The following is a 15,179-nucleotide window of genomic DNA, read 5'->3' on the forward strand; positions in this document are numbered from 1 at the left end:
CAAGACTGCACATGATAATGCACGGAGCGGAAATTTTTGGTGCTGTACATCGGGTCACTTGTTTTGCATGGTTGTGATGGTGGTGGAAGTGCTCCACTTGAAATCATCTATTAATAAGTTTGGGTTTGATTACTATTTCTCACTTTCAAATTACTCCATGAGTATGAACTATAAAAATGTACTGTTTTGTGAGTTGGACAAAATTGTGACAAACTTTGGGTCTACGTTTTGGGCTCTTATTTGCAGTTTCATATTGTATTTCCCTCTGTATGGGCAAGTAAAGAAATTCCCATTTCCTTCATCCTTGGTTGGTTTTTTTGCTGCAAAGTAGATGCAGCAAGTAGTAGCAGTTGTTGACTATTTTGATTAAGCTTATTATTCAACATCATACAAGTGTGGGCCAATGAGATGGTGAACTTACATCAGTTCCATCTGCATGATTTGGAAAACCCTCAGAATAAAAATTAGTCGCACCTGGGAAGAGAATGTTGATTTGCATGGTTGTGATGAATATGATTGTGAAATTGGAATTACTTCTTCATAGCCATACGTAGTTTAACTTGGCTACTAGTGTTTTCCATTTGTTCGATGCCAAGACTATAGTCTTGTTCTTGTCATTATATTGTTATCCTGTGATGAGAATCCTGTTGTACGTTTTTATTGTATTTGCTTTAACCAGGGTGCTGTAGGCTTTTAGCTGTGTTAACATGTTGAGTACTGAGGGCAGTCCTGGCCCTGGCACGAGGTTTCTACAAGTGCAAGGTTATGGGGAGAGCAAATGTAAGTAACAACGTTTTGCATTGGGAGAGGAATATTTTTAGGATTTGAACTAGTGATGATATGGTCCAATGGAGCAACCTTGGTGTTACACCATGTACCTGATTTGATAGGGTCAAACTAACTTTCTTTTTAGCATCTGAACTTCTTGGATGAATAATGGGATGCCAATGATGGTTTCAGGTTTTCTTTTGGACGAAATGTTAAATTATCACACACTTGCTAGTACCTTAGACAAAGTTGAATCCATGGCTTTTGGATTTGGTAGTTGGTCTCCACCAATTTCCTGGATTTACTTCTTCTCATCAGAACTCTCCTACACTGCACAGCAACCTCATAATAGTCATATAAAGATCCATCATCATTCTGAGCTGCACCATCATTTAAATCAGGTGTGGTAAACCCAGTGCATGGTGGTACTTCAATTTCTACCAATTTAGCTTCTTGTTCGTCATGCTCCATCTAACAAAAACAACTTCGAAATCAATCTTCTTTATTTTCTATTGAAATTTTCTAAGTAACCAAAGATAAGAAAATCAATATAATTCAAATCAATATAATTTATCAAAAAAAAATCAATGTTCAGTACAACGCAAATAAAAATCGAATTCAAACAAGTTCATCTAGTCCTTTAATCTCCGAAATTCAATCAAGTCCATCTAGTCATGATGACTCTACGATCTAAAGCTTCACTTTATCCTCATTTTCTCAGAAATAGTGACACCCATTATGCATCCCTAGCATGGGATCAGTTGTAGCAATCTCTTGAGTGCCCGCCGACAATCCTGCCTAAAGAACCTCTTCCGACCACTGCAATAGACAAGAAATCATGCCACATCAAAAATGCCTCTTAACCATCCCTATCAATCCACAGGCTCTGAAAACATGTTGGAGTTGCTGCGATTCATCTTGACAGGTAGGATTGAATTTTTGAGCCCAAGCAATCCTTGAGATGTTGTTCAGTAACTCTCTGAATTTGTTGCAAAGGAACACCCGATATACAAATGCAACACCCTGGCAAGGACACGAGTGAATCCTTATTGCTTCCAGTGCATATCATCTTTGTTATTTCTCCAAACACCATGGCTTATATGTAAATGATGCCATTCTCAATGCAATCAAAGTCACTGTTGATTCAAGTACCAAACCATTCTGCCATTGTGGCAATAGTTGACCACCATATGCAGATACCAGAGTTGATAACTATAATCTTACTCTCCTGGATCCAGGGCTGAGCATAATCGCCAACGTACATTAATCTGTCAAGACTGTTGTAGTCAGTATATCCAGAAGATCTCTTGTCAATGACCCATAGTTTGCACTTTGCACCAATGGATGCACAGGTGGCTGCTTGGCTTTACTGGCAGTGAAGGGGCAAGCTGTGGCAGATGTTTCTATTTGGTGATGATAGATTTACAGGATAGTTGGCTATGACTTGGTTCAAGAGAGTTGATCAGTTGCCACTTGCCAATGAACGTTGGGGATCCACTCTTCCCATTTGGGTTTTCCCTACAGAGTCAGCCATCAAAGACACATTAATGCTTGATTTTGTAAATAAGGTTAATGTTCAGAAATCAGAATATATATATATAGCACTTGTTGTATCAAAGTAATCTACAGTATTTGTCTTCGAACATTGTAAATAGTGGTTTTGAAACTGTCAGGAAAACAGAAAAACATGCCACCTTAGCAAATCTCATAACTAGACTTGATCCTGAAATGAAAAAGGTATACTCGCACACCAATAAAAAGAAAGACATTACTCAAGCTTTCACCATGCACGGAACTGTTATACTCTGAAATAGCAAATCATGCAGGAAAAAAAACATGCTTCAACTTAAACAATAAGTACCAGAAAATACCCTGACTGTCACGTATAAGTTCTTAGAAAAAAGGAAATCAATCTATCAATTAATAGTGAAAAACAAACACACAACACATTGTCTCCTGACATAAGGATTTAAAGGGGGCGGAAAAAAACGGTGTGATTGGAGGACATTAGTCAGCAACTTCAAAATAAATAGTAACATTGAAAGAATTCTATAAATTTTTGGTGAAAAGGGAACAAAAGCGGCATAAGGTAGAAAATTGTTAAAAATGGTACCTAGACAAGCTTTCAACAATTACCTGACCACTAACTTACGAACAATAGGTCTCATCCATGAATCAAAGATCAAGTTAACAGTAGCATACGAAGTTCGTTGGAAACTGATTTGTCATATGCATCGTTAGATAACAAATCCACTAGCATAGCTGCAGTAGATGCGTTTGCAGAGAATCCCTTATCAACCATTTCCTGAAGAAGCTGCATTGCCAAAGAAGTGTTGTTGTTTCGGAATAATCCTCGAATAATTATATTGTAAGTACTGCCATTTGGAGACCAATCAGTACTTTCCATTTCCCTGATGAGCTCATATGCTTCACTTAAGTACCCTTCTTTACAGAGGCCATTGATCAAGATATTATACGTCTTTATATCAGGATTTAGGCCCTCGATACACAAGCTGGAAAACAAGTTCCTTGCAATATTAAGCTTCCCGCCCTTACATAAACCATCAATGATGGTGTTATAAGTTATAATATTAAGTTCCAACCCATTTTCTTGCATTGCTTTAAACAAAGCCAATGCCTCATCAAGGCACCCATGCTTGCATAAACCATCCAATAGAGTCGAGTAAGTTATCAAGTCTGGAGTATGATTGTGTGCAGACATCTTCTTAAGAAGAATTTTTGCCGCTTGAACTTTGCCTACCTTGCACAATCCACTTATACGGGTGGTGTATGTAATAGTGTCAGCACATAACCCTTTGGAATTCATATCACTAAAAAGTCCCATTGCTTTCTCTATACTTCTAAAATTACAACATCCATTGATTAAAATATTATAACTAATAACATCAAGTGGAAAACCTTTTTAGCAATTGAAACAAACACTTTCAATGCTTTATCAATCTGGCCTACCAGACAGTATCCGTCCATCAATGCACTATACGTGACTACATTGGGGTCCACTCCGACCTCAATCATCTTCTCAAGTACACATTCAGCCTCTAAAATCTTTCCTTCTCTACAGAAACAATTTATAAGTGTGTTGTAAGTAAATGTGTCGGGTTGATAACCATTATCCACCATCTCATCAAAAAATCTCACAGCATGTGCAACTTTACCCTCAGCAGACAATCCCTTGAGGATGGTGTTGAATGTTACAGTAGTAGGTTGGAGACCAAGTTTCAGGATTTTCCCAAGAATAGAAAACCCAAAATCCACACGCCTCACACAACGAAGGCAGTTCATCAATATATTAAAAGTACAGATATCATGCTTGATACCAGACAGCTCCATAGATTTAGCCAGTAAAATCACGGTTGGATAGTGATTCATTTTCACGATTGAACCAAACAATCGGTTAAATTCGACTGTAAAAGGTGGAGGGTGCATGTGAACCATCCGATTAAAGCAGTCAACAGCATCATCGATGCCGCTGAATTCAAAAATGTGGTTTCTTATTGAAGATTTGGAAGTATGGAAGGAGGCCAACATGAGAGATGTAGTTCGTAGTGGAGAACAAATCAGAGAAGCCATACCTTGAACAAGAAAACGAGCAGCAGTCATTGTAGAGACCATAGAAGCTCTTCTTGGCATCATCGTCTGCTTCTTTCCTACTGCTTCTGCGAACGAGAAAAGTGTACCCGCAAACAAGTAGTAAGTATTGGGTGAGATACGGGTCGGGTGACCCAATATCATGCTGGTTGCCTGGTTTGCGCTCCCTCATTTTATTTTCATTTACTTGGTCCATTTTACATTTTTGTTTTTAGAAAAGCAGTGGCAATTTGATTACTTGCCTTCACCTGAATCATCAATGTTCTTCTACTCATTGGAATCGAACCTTGAACACACATATACCTAACCGAGCTGATTGTCAACCGAATCACCTCTTGTTGATATCTACGTTCTTATTATTCTCTTATTTATTTGAAGAAATGAATCTCAAACTTTTGTTTAAACAAAAGAGTAATAAACCAGAATTCAATGAATTTAACCCACAAATCAATAAGTAATCAATCCTTGAAGAGAGTTGATAATGGTCAGAAACAATAACTAAGCAATCCTTGAAAGAGTTGGTAATGGTCAGTGCTATTGCAGTACAACATAGATAAGGAAGCATTTCAATCAGTTCTATTCTCTAGCTTTGTCCGATCGAGGCCTACGGGAAGCATCAGTGAGAATCCCAGAAGTTGCATTCATGCCTTCAGTCATCTTAGGAGGAGATAATCGGTCCTTTGACCATTCTTCCAAGGCTTCGCGGTGAAGAGCGTTCATTCGAATATAAGGTCTTTTCTGTTTGATGAGCTGCTCAGCCTTCTTCCAATCCTCCACCACACCCAGAGCCACTAAGAGCGCGCACATCACAGCAACACTTCTTCCATGACCTGGCACAAGCATGAACGGACTTCAATTTACAACCACAGAAGAGCTGTTATTATGGATTATGTCCAAGTTCCATACGAACAAGTTACCACGAGCAATTATTTTATATTCGAAAAGCCAGCAGAAGACTATTATCAGTTTCCATGCATCCTATATGTGATCTGAACATTGAACACTTAAAAAAGAAGAAAATGTAATTTCACCGTTCTTTCTAAAGATGTCATGCTGAATGTGAACATCTACTCCAACAATGATAAATTAATATGATGTCTAATAACGAAATCAAAGAAACAAAAAAGGGAATGGATACCCTTTTATATATTCAGCCACTTGCTTTGAGACTGAGCTCTTCAAGTTCGATTTCCACTAGGCTGAGAAATGCCCGTGAAGCTCAACTAGTTGACTTGTAACTCGGTACAATCATCAAGTACATGGGTTTATACATAGCACAGATGAGATACTCTTCATTGATATTGTTGCCCACTTAAATCTGAATTGGGTCTCATCACGGGTATTCATAGAACATTAGCCCTCACAAGTTATTTATGAGTAAAATTCTACAAAGCACACACAAAAATAACTGATATGCAAAGCTTTCAGTCAACTCCTTAGTGTCAGGACAATGAGGACATGGACATCTAGCTGTGTTTCAACATATATATTTTATGCATCTTAACTGGAATTATAGAAAACCATAATTATTGAACAATGTATTTTTAGCTGCATGCTTCTTTTTGAAGATCATTGTCTAGTAAACCAATCCATAGTTCGCTCGTAATGATAGATTAATTTTACCAGATGTGGACACCATCCACTCGAAAATTTTATAAATAAGCAAATCGTCTGCTTTCTTATTATCTCAATAGAATTAGGAAACCACACACAGCCTCAAACAATATGTAACATACGCGCCTCACATTTTAAATAAACTAGTAAGATTCCCACCAGTTTTCTCCCTAACAAAAAATATCAAGAGCGTCAAATCTGATTGTGAAATATGTGCAGGCATTGCATATAAGATGTCATAACTATGACTTCATGTCAGAGCAAGCTTACCGACATCATTAGTCAGATATAAGCTTTTTATCTTTTAAATATCAAATATGCAAGTAACTGACTTGATAAGGGTGCAAGAAACGGAAAAGGGAACCAACCTTTCAGTGAAAAACCTAGACATCCAACAAAAATGTAGATATTCAACATATTATTGTCTAAATTTGTTAAGCTTGACACAAATGACGCCTACCAGCAGCAATGAAAGGTGTCCATCATATATGTCAAAAGACATGATGTTTCCCATGTTTTCAAATTAGTAGTCCCCAAAAATAAATTTTCTAATTATCAACACTTTTTTCCTTGAAAGAGAGAAGATACTGATGGTGCCACCTAAAAACAGAACACAACCCATCGAAGCTGATTCAATCAATGAAATTGGCACAAGTGCTGGGAAGGCAGAGTTTTTATAGTGCTAAGCCAATTTTCAAAAAAATAGATCTATGGAAGTTTCACCACGTTCGAAAGTTGTAAGGTTCCTTTCCATCCAATTTGCAATTGACACCTTCTATGTGAACTAGTTTTCTTCAGAACTTTTTACGGGTCAAAATCATGTTTTAAGCAAGAACGAGCGGAATCACTTTTGTTGTTATTGTTATCGAAAGGTCCAAATGACTGGTTAGGACTTAGGACTGTCATGATGAAATTTACTCAGAGGAAAAGGAAATGGAAGTAGACCTTATACCGGGGCGGCTTCTGCCCCCTAGAATTATTTTTGAGAAAAAATTGAAGCAGGATATTGGCAAAGAAAAAGTTATTGACTTAATTTAAATGTTCATACGGACTTGGTAATAGATCCATGTGTATTTCCTAGATCAAAAGAACAAGACATACATTTAATAATAGGAAAAAGGGAGAGGTAAATGGTGCCATATCAAACTACAAACATCAAATAGGTATAGTACAAAAGTATGATTTGTACATGGAAACCGCAAGAGTGAGTACTCCAAGTAGCCAGTAGAAAATAACATGATATACAAATAGTTCACACTATACTTCCATGAAACCACAACTGACACTATGTTTCCAAAGGCAGATTGCCACAAAGAATTAAAAATAACTATCGAGAATACCTCACAACTATCCCAAAGTTTCAAAGGAAGAAAGAAGAGTTCTAACAGCAATAGATTATGAAGATGCACAACAAAATATATATGATTGAGTAGCACTTATCAAGAGTTAGATAATTCAAAGTACAAGAACATACCATATGCACAGTGCACAAAGACAGGCCTATTCTGGGCCCTCTTTCGACATGCCCACTTCACAGCCCTCTCAATGTCGCCTGGCTGAGGGGTCCTTGTATCCCATGTGGGGATGCACAAATAAGCGTGCCCAGTCAGTTCCGACTTTCTAGGAAACTCACAAGTGCAGTCAATAATGGCAGGATCACCAGGAGGTAATTTATCAGGAGAAGAAGGCCACCCACCAACATACACACCCTCATAAATCTCACTATAGGGTGCCTCACCACTTTTCAATCTTCTCAGTGAACAAAATAATCTAACAAAAAATAAATAGGGGCTGAACATAATGATTGACCAGATAGGGAAAGACCCATCTGAATTCTTGCCCAAAAGCATGGGCAGGTCAATGGATGGGTGAGAAGCAATTGAAACTAGAAAAGATATCAACGATGCATACAAGAATGGCAGAGACAACAATGAAAAACCAAGGTTCTTAAGGAAAGTAAAGAAGATGAATAGAACCGTTGCCTTGAGGGCTATCAACACTGATATACCAACACCCATCTCCGGATTCACCCAAAATCAGTGAATCCAAGGCAATAACTTTAAAAGGACCTGCTGTGGACTGGTGATTTGGGGTAAATTTGATAGCTTTTTCAGTTGGGTTTCTGAGATCTTGAGTTCTCTCGATAACAAAAGGATGAAAATATAATATGAAGTCCAAGAATTGTGAGAGAATCAAGATGCATTTAAATATTTAATATCGTAATTGTGTTGAAAAGTGAAAACTTGAAATCAACGCAAGATCAAAGAACATGTGGGTGGAATCAATCCAACTCACATGACTTTGAGATAAATGGGCCATTACCCATTTGTAATGTAAGCCCAATCCCCATAATTTGAGCTCCCGAAGGTACAATGATTTGTAAGAAACTGAATTAGATTTGTGGAAGATGGTATAGGCCAATAAATTTATCCATTAGAGCAATTGTACGGAGGTAATTTAGGGGGCATGGATGGATTTTATTGTCCTATTTGTTGAGCCAAGGGCGGAGACAATGTTAACTCAGGGTGGGTTTGAAATTTTGAAAAAAAATTACTTGTATACTATGATGTATGATAAGAATAAGGTCATTTAAATTTAACACAATATAAGTCTTCATTGGCCCAATTCTTTCCCCTAAATCAGTAAAACCTTATACGAATTAACGAGTCAAACATACCGTAGAGAGAAGAATCCAGCTCTTCACTTAAACCTTAAAGAGCTGAATCAGAAGAACTTGCGGTATCTAATCTAGTAATCTCCATCTAAATTTCATTATTTTCATTCAGGTAATTTGTTTCTTTTGTTGCCATATCAATATTAAGCCTTAAAAAAATTTCGGGGGCAGGCGAACCCCCAAACAAATTTTCCCCCGCCTATAAACTCATGGCTCCACCACTAACCAAGTCTCCTCTCAAACCATTTTCTGGATCTGCCCTTGTGTTGGGCCATGAAGAAACAAATGGTTCCACTAGTAATTTCTCTCCCTTAATAAAACACAGCATGAATAATTGCATACATATAATTGTATATATTACAGGGAAAATCTCATTATTCTAACATAAGCAGCAGTTAATTATTTCACAGCTACAAAAGGAAGAAGATAAAATTCATGAATTAAGAGCTGGGTTTTTCCTTTCCATCAATCTGCTTGTTCAAAGCACTAGCAGTAGCTGCAGACATATCTTGGGTATGTTGTTGTTGTTGCTGCTTCTTCCTACACATAATAAGAACCTTCTGCATTGCCTCTACAAGATTTGCCACTTTACGTGCTTGGTGCACGCCTTCTTCCTCAACTATGGCTCTCCATCTCTTCCCGGCGTGGCAGTTTTGGCGCTCGTCGTGATCAATGATAGCCTTGTGAAGCTTCTCGTACTTTCTCATTTTAATTCTCTTCTTTGAATATTTTTCCAGATCTTATGATATAAGTAAGTACTGCAAAGTTAGGTGAAAGTTTAGGTCAGATTTATAGCGGAATTGTGCTTTGAGAATAAAAACACTGGTTGGGACAACAAACCCTTGAATTAGTATTCTGCGTTTCAAGAAAATTAAGGTCACATTGGCGTGGATGCAAAGACACTTCATGTCTTATTTATACTGTATTGAGTATGATTATTGATTAATAAACAATGTTTTGTTTGTTTAATTAAATGGTTTTCAATCAGGGAATAGTCTCATGTTCTGTCATCTTCTAGCGGTGGAGGTTGAATCTAGTGCTTCTTTTGTTTCGATGAAAATCAACTTCTCATAGAAAAGGAAAAATTTATCATGAAAAAATAACTAATTTTTAGTGTTTGAACAAAAAATTTGTTAATATTTTCTAGTGTTTGTTTGGTGGAAAAAGTAAATTTAAAAAAAATAAAAAAATCGTTATAACATTATGGATACAGAGTTACATACCTTAAAGGTACGTATTAGAACTCCAGAATCAATAAACAAAAAAAATTATATCAGATATATTAATTATAAGCACATAAGATTGTAGTCATGTGCAGTGATGGATAGAGCGAAGGAGGATTGGAAAACCACCATAATTTGACAAGATCAATTGCAAGCATATATATCTTTTAAGGAATTTTGATGTCCTTTTTGGTCACCAAAAGATTCATTTGATCTAAAGAAGCTCTTAAACGGCTTCCTGATTGGAGAATATAAGGAGTGCCCTTATGAAGTTGGATAATTACAAATAAAATATTTTGGAAACACCTTAAAAAAAAGTTTTTCTTAGATTATGTGTTTTGCACATAAGAATTCTATTATAATTTGGTTGAATTCAATTTACGATATTGTTTGCTCTGGAGTCTGGAACAAGGATTCATTTGGTTTTGTCCTTTATTGAAAAAATCCTCAAGTGTTATGGAGATGTGTCATTCTTATAAACCACATGAATTGACTTTATAAAACTAATGAGATATTTAATATTCTCTCGCACTTGTGAAAAGTGAAAACATACATAAAGAAATATGAGGTGCAATTTTATATTTCAATAATCTTATCACAGGCAGTATATGAGTCCAAATATAATAACATATAATAGTTTTAAAATCGTTAAATTTCAATGGAAAAAAAATTATCCACTAGTTTTTATTAATAGAAAAGAAGTGGAAAAGAGAGAGTAAGAGATTTGGGCCTGATGTAGGTCCAACTAAATGTTTTGGGTTGGGCCATAAGCATCGAGGCCCAAATGTTTGCCGTCCTCCTTAGTTCTTGGCTCCTCTGTGTCTGGAACTCCTGCTGTGAAATCAGAGGAGAATCTTTCGATGGAGAAAGGGGTACAGAGGTGGGTGGTGGACGTATCAAAGTGGAACCCATCTCCCAATTACTTCTCTTTGGCCCTCTCTCTCCTTCCTCACCATGAACAATCCCCCATAACCAGGTTGGTTTCTTTATTCCTACTGTTGATTTGATTTTAACACTGACGACTTTCTCCGGATGGAAAACTATAAGCCTTTTTCTTTGTTTAGTTACCCCCTAATGTTCTCTTTGTTTCCCTACTTTGTCTTCTCTCGTTAATAGGAATTGCAGAGAACGAACCATATAAGGAAACATTTATATGTTAGATGTTATTTTCTTTGATATTAGATATGTGCGGATGGAAGATAGAAAGCGAGCGCTTGTGAGCCGTCTGCTTCAATATGCTCTTGTACATGAGTTGTTGGGAATCCGTTATGGTGAGATCATCATAAACCGTACTTTGGAAGGCAAACCCTATCTGGTATGGGTAAAATTAATAAGCTTCTTGTTGTTTCTACAGTCTTATTGGGATTGTTGAACTGAGTTTTTTGTGCCTTAATGACATCATTTTGTATGTCTAAATGACATTGTACCAAATTCAAGTTGAATAAGATATAATTCAGAAACATGTTGAAACAAAATAGTTTTTCCTTACATTGTTGGTGATTTAAGATCTAATTTAGAAAAGCTTTAGTGATGAACAAAGAGTAGCTGACCTTTTATTTCTTCCTTTTGGTTCAGTTGAATGCTATAACCATTATTAAATGTGGGAAACCTTAGGATAGGCATGCATGACTCATACAAATCATAAATTTATCTAGATCAGATAGCTAATTTTGAGTATTTCTCCAAGCTTGAGATTGACATTAGTGTGTGCAAACATGATCTCTATTCTTATATAAAAAGGAGATCTGGTTTCTACTTCTTCCATCATATATACATTCATGTGCGCATATCCTTATATTTTTTGTGATGTGATACTGAATATCCATCACATCTTTCTTCTTCTTTAACAACTCTCGTGCACAAGGCTCCCGCAGTGGGCGGGGTTAGGGACATGCGGGAGACCTTACCCCATTCAGTCCTTGCATATCATTCGAGTCATGTACTTCGTTTTAACTATAAATTCATAAATATTGTTTATGTTTTTCAGGAATGTGATAAAGTTGGCATTGAATTTCCCAACTTTAATTTCAATGTATCTCATCACGGTGATTTTGTGGCAATAGCATCTGAACCTCTATGCCTTGTGGGGTTGGACATTGTTTGTTGTGTTACTCCCTGCAAAGAGACAATTCAGGAATTCATTCAAAACTTCTCTTCATACTTTTCAAGTTTGGAATGGGATAATATATTAAGTGCTGGAACTTGTGAGGAAATTCTGGTCGAGTTCTACAAGTACGGTTATACATTGTCCGCTGCGATACTGTTATGAACTTTTATCCAATTAATATTTTCTCCATTTCACCTGAAAGAATTTATCTTTTCACAGTTTCCTACGGAAACTCACTGCTATAAGCCTGAAGAATTAAGAACACTGCACTAATAACCTACTACGTATATAGAGAGAACATGCTTTAGTGGTTCTTAGCCCAATTGTTTAAATATATTTTTCTCAATGGAATTTATTTCCCTGATGTAACTTGTATTATGAATATAAAATCTGAGAAATGTTGATTGACCTGAAAATAAGTTCATTGTTACATTTTAGTTAAATAGTTTATGAAAAGTTCCCTCTCTTTTTGTCCATTGCCTATGGTTGCTTTTATGATGGTTGTATGAGATTTCTGCATTGTTTGTCATCTAGCATTCCTCTTAAAATAAAAAGCTGGCATGTGCACCTCCTGAAACCTCACTAACTGCTGATTGCTCTGGGCAATGCTTGTTAATGGAACATCATCCTTTTTTCTGCAGATATTGGTGTCTGAAGGAAGCGTATGTGAAAGCCATAGGGAGTGGACTGGTTTACGGGTTGGACAAAGTCGAGTTTCATCACAATAACTGGACCAACATATTCCTTAAAATTGATGATGTACCCTTGATGGAATGGAGGTTTTGGATTTTTGAGCTGGGAAAGAGACATTGGGTAAGAAATTTTGTTTCCTGTTCGTATTCCTTTGCAATATAAGCTTTGGCTTTTGAGCTACTGGGCAATTCCGTTACACCGATACTCTTCTTGAGTGAGATTGTTTATGTTGATGGTTCTGTTATAGAATTGTAGTATGCGAGTAGCAAACATGCTTTGGTGACAAAAACAAAAGTAACAAAGAATATATCGGCTCCAATTCCCTTCAATGGAAAAAGCTAGTTGTTTGAGGAGCAATTGATTGTATGGAAAAGGTTTTCATTTGATAGCTTAACCGCACCAGCCATTTTTACTTTGCCAAGTTGCTTGTTGAACTGTCCCATGAATATTTGACTCACAATTACAGAACTGATTATATAGCTCATTGAATTCTGATAATCGGCTCCAATGAGTATCTATCTACCTTCCTTCCCTATTTGGTAGATATGGGCTGGGAAACCACTCTTATCTTGATTTTAAGCACAATTTTTTTCTTTTATATTGCAGGTTTCAGTTGCAAGAGGTCCCCCGAGATCGGCTACTGAAAGTTACAAGAGAACGTTAAATAAGGTAGAGTTCGATGAAGAGGAATACAATCAGGGTCTTCATCTTGCAAATGCAAGTTTTGTTTGGAAAACTGTGGAGCAACTTGTTCAAGTCGCATATGGTGTGAATGGTATACTTGATGAGCAATCTGCGAGGACTTGTTCCTGATAGATTAAAAGACATGTCCCATGCCCTATCAATCAGATACCAAATTTGAAGCCTCCCAGGCATGTTCCTACAGCAAGAAATTGCTGATCACCAGTGTCTCAAGCAGTCATCATCATTGTCATCATCCCTTGTTAGTCCTGCAAAACCACTTGTTGCAGACTGAACTGTTAAAATGATAAAAGAGAGACGATGATGCGAAGAAGGGAAAAGCTTCCTGGAAACAATTTATGGCATTTCATGAATTGCATTTTTCTGTTGCACAAGAAGTTTGGAACCAACTGTGTACAGAATTAGGACATCTTGTCCATAACCTAAAATTAGATGTAGCTTAGTTCTTAATATATGGAAGGTAGAGATTTTTTCTTCAAATGTGGTCCATGAGTGTGTTAAATCCTATGCTAATGCTGATAATGCAGGTTCAAGTAAGCAAAAGGAAACATAACAAATACGGCTAACCATCTGAAATCTAAACCCTCAAATCCTCCTGAACACTGTACCAGAAATTATTGGAGTATCACAGGTTTCACGAAACCAAATTAACAAACACCACAGATGCAGAATTCACATGCCCCCGGTAAATAACATGCTAGCAGAGAAATTTTCAGACTAAAATTTCATGCACAAAGCCTAAAAAATCCTGCATAAAGATTTTGCTGGGGTTACTTCATAATACAAGTTTGAAGCTATTTCTGAAATAATAGAATCATTGCACTCCTTTCCCATACTGCAGACACCAAACACTCAAAAACTTCCAGACTGCCAATGCACAAATATGGCAGCAGCAGCATACAGCTCATCAAATTGTCAACTTCATTTCTATCTCCTAATAAGTAATACCGCCTTTTTCTCTCCAATCCCAAAACCTTTTTTCTGGCCTTGCACACAAGCATCCAGAACAGTCTTCCACACATACAAGCCACTTCACATGTGAAACTCAAGAGCACGATATATACTGCATCTCAAGTTAAAGCACAATGCATGCAAGTATAATGACTAAGAGGAAATAAATTTGACTAAATGAAATTGCTGAAGTTACCAAGCTCCGTTTCACTTGAAGTCTTTCCAATCTGAAGATGAAGAAATGGATGGAATTGAAAAACCAAAAACAGAAAGAGAAAAAGACCCGTTGTTCTGAGACTTTTCTCCTCTCACACTTTCTGCTTACTGGAAAATGTCAATCACCACTGTAGATCAACAAGTAAGTAACAAGTAATTGTCAAGTAAGCACGGTCATCAGTAATTGTCCTAAGAATACTGTTAACCACACCAAAATTCAAATAAAGCATAACTATGAAGTGTGTATGCTGAAACACAAAGGCGATAACCACACTGCATCAGCCACTGATACATATTAGCTCTTTCATCAAAGTACCATTCCCAAATATAAACTTTGAATCATTCCTACCTTGCGGCATTTTCATATGAAACAGGTTGCTGGTAAGACTTGGTGCTTTCCAGACATTTCAAAAATTCTGGAATATATTTTTGTCATTTAAAAAATAATAATACCTTCATTAGTAATACTAACCGCATAATGTTTCTGAGGGAGATCCACAATTTGTAGCACGACCTGGCAGATGCATAAAGAAGATCATTCGGGAATATATTTTTGACATTTTAAAAATTGGAATACCTTCATTAGTACAAATACTAACTGCATAATGTTTCTGAAGGAGAT

General features: G+C 36.8%; 2 protein-coding genes and 1 pseudogene across 3 annotated transcripts; 1 reads left to right on the top strand and 2 right to left on the bottom strand.

The window, feature by feature from the left end:
* Window positions 1-2,292: 2,292 nt before the first annotated feature.
* Window positions 2,293-4,532, bottom strand: LOC120006478 (annotated as a pseudogene).
* A 257-nt stretch (window positions 4,533-4,789) lies between these two features.
* On the bottom strand, window positions 4,790-8,193 carry LOC120006560 (uncharacterized protein YnbD-like). Its single transcript, XM_038856624.1, has 2 exons — window positions 7,466-8,193; window positions 4,790-5,207 (listed from the first exon to the last, which is right to left on the bottom strand). Exons 1-2 carry the CDS (start codon window positions 8,007-8,009, stop codon window positions 4,954-4,956), a joined length of 798 nt encoding a protein of 265 aa, XP_038712552.1. The 5' UTR covers window positions 8,010-8,193; the 3' UTR covers window positions 4,790-4,953.
* A 2,510-nt stretch (window positions 8,194-10,703) lies between these two features.
* Window positions 10,704-13,870, top strand: LOC120005166 (L-aminoadipate-semialdehyde dehydrogenase-phosphopantetheinyl transferase-like). 2 transcript variants are annotated; one of them, XM_038854655.1, is made up of 5 exons: window positions 10,704-10,864; window positions 11,071-11,203; window positions 11,876-12,120; window positions 12,637-12,808; window positions 13,295-13,870. In XM_038854655.1, exons 1-5 carry the CDS (start codon window positions 10,749-10,751, stop codon window positions 13,499-13,501), a joined length of 873 nt encoding a protein of 290 aa, XP_038710583.1. In that variant the 5' UTR covers window positions 10,704-10,748; the 3' UTR covers window positions 13,502-13,870. The 2 variants fall into 2 exon arrangements, with proteins under 2 accessions (XP_038710583.1, XP_038710584.1); XM_038854656.1 differs by having other exon boundaries at window positions 10,726-10,864; window positions 11,005-11,203.
* The last annotated feature ends 1,309 nt before the right edge of the window (window positions 13,871-15,179 follow it).

This window comes from Tripterygium wilfordii, chromosome 9 (assembly GCF_013401445.1).
Source record: "Tripterygium wilfordii isolate XIE 37 chromosome 9, ASM1340144v1, whole genome shotgun sequence".
In the NCBI taxonomy this organism is placed as follows: Eukaryota; Viridiplantae; Streptophyta; class Magnoliopsida; order Celastrales; family Celastraceae; genus Tripterygium; species Tripterygium wilfordii.

Excerpts from the sequence above, each read along its gene's own strand:
- LOC120006560 (XM_038856624.1), bottom strand. The coding sequence starts at position 8,009 with ATGGGTGTTGGTATATCAGTGTTGATAGCCCTCAAGGCAACGGTTCTA. Across the intron at positions 5,208-7,465 it reads CTTTGTGCACTGTGCATATG|GTCATGGAAGAAGTGTTGCT; the intron begins GTATGTTCTTGT and ends TGCTTGTGCCAG.
- LOC120005166 (XM_038854655.1), top strand. The coding sequence starts at position 10,749 with ATGGAGAAAGGGGTACAGAGGTGGGTGGTGGACGTATCAAAGTGGAAC. Across the intron at positions 12,121-12,636 it reads ATTCTGGTCGAGTTCTACAA|ATATTGGTGTCTGAAGGAAG; the intron begins GTACGGTTATAC and ends TTTTTTCTGCAG. Across the intron at positions 12,809-13,294 it reads AGCTGGGAAAGAGACATTGG|GTTTCAGTTGCAAGAGGTCC; the intron begins GTAAGAAATTTT and ends TTTATATTGCAG.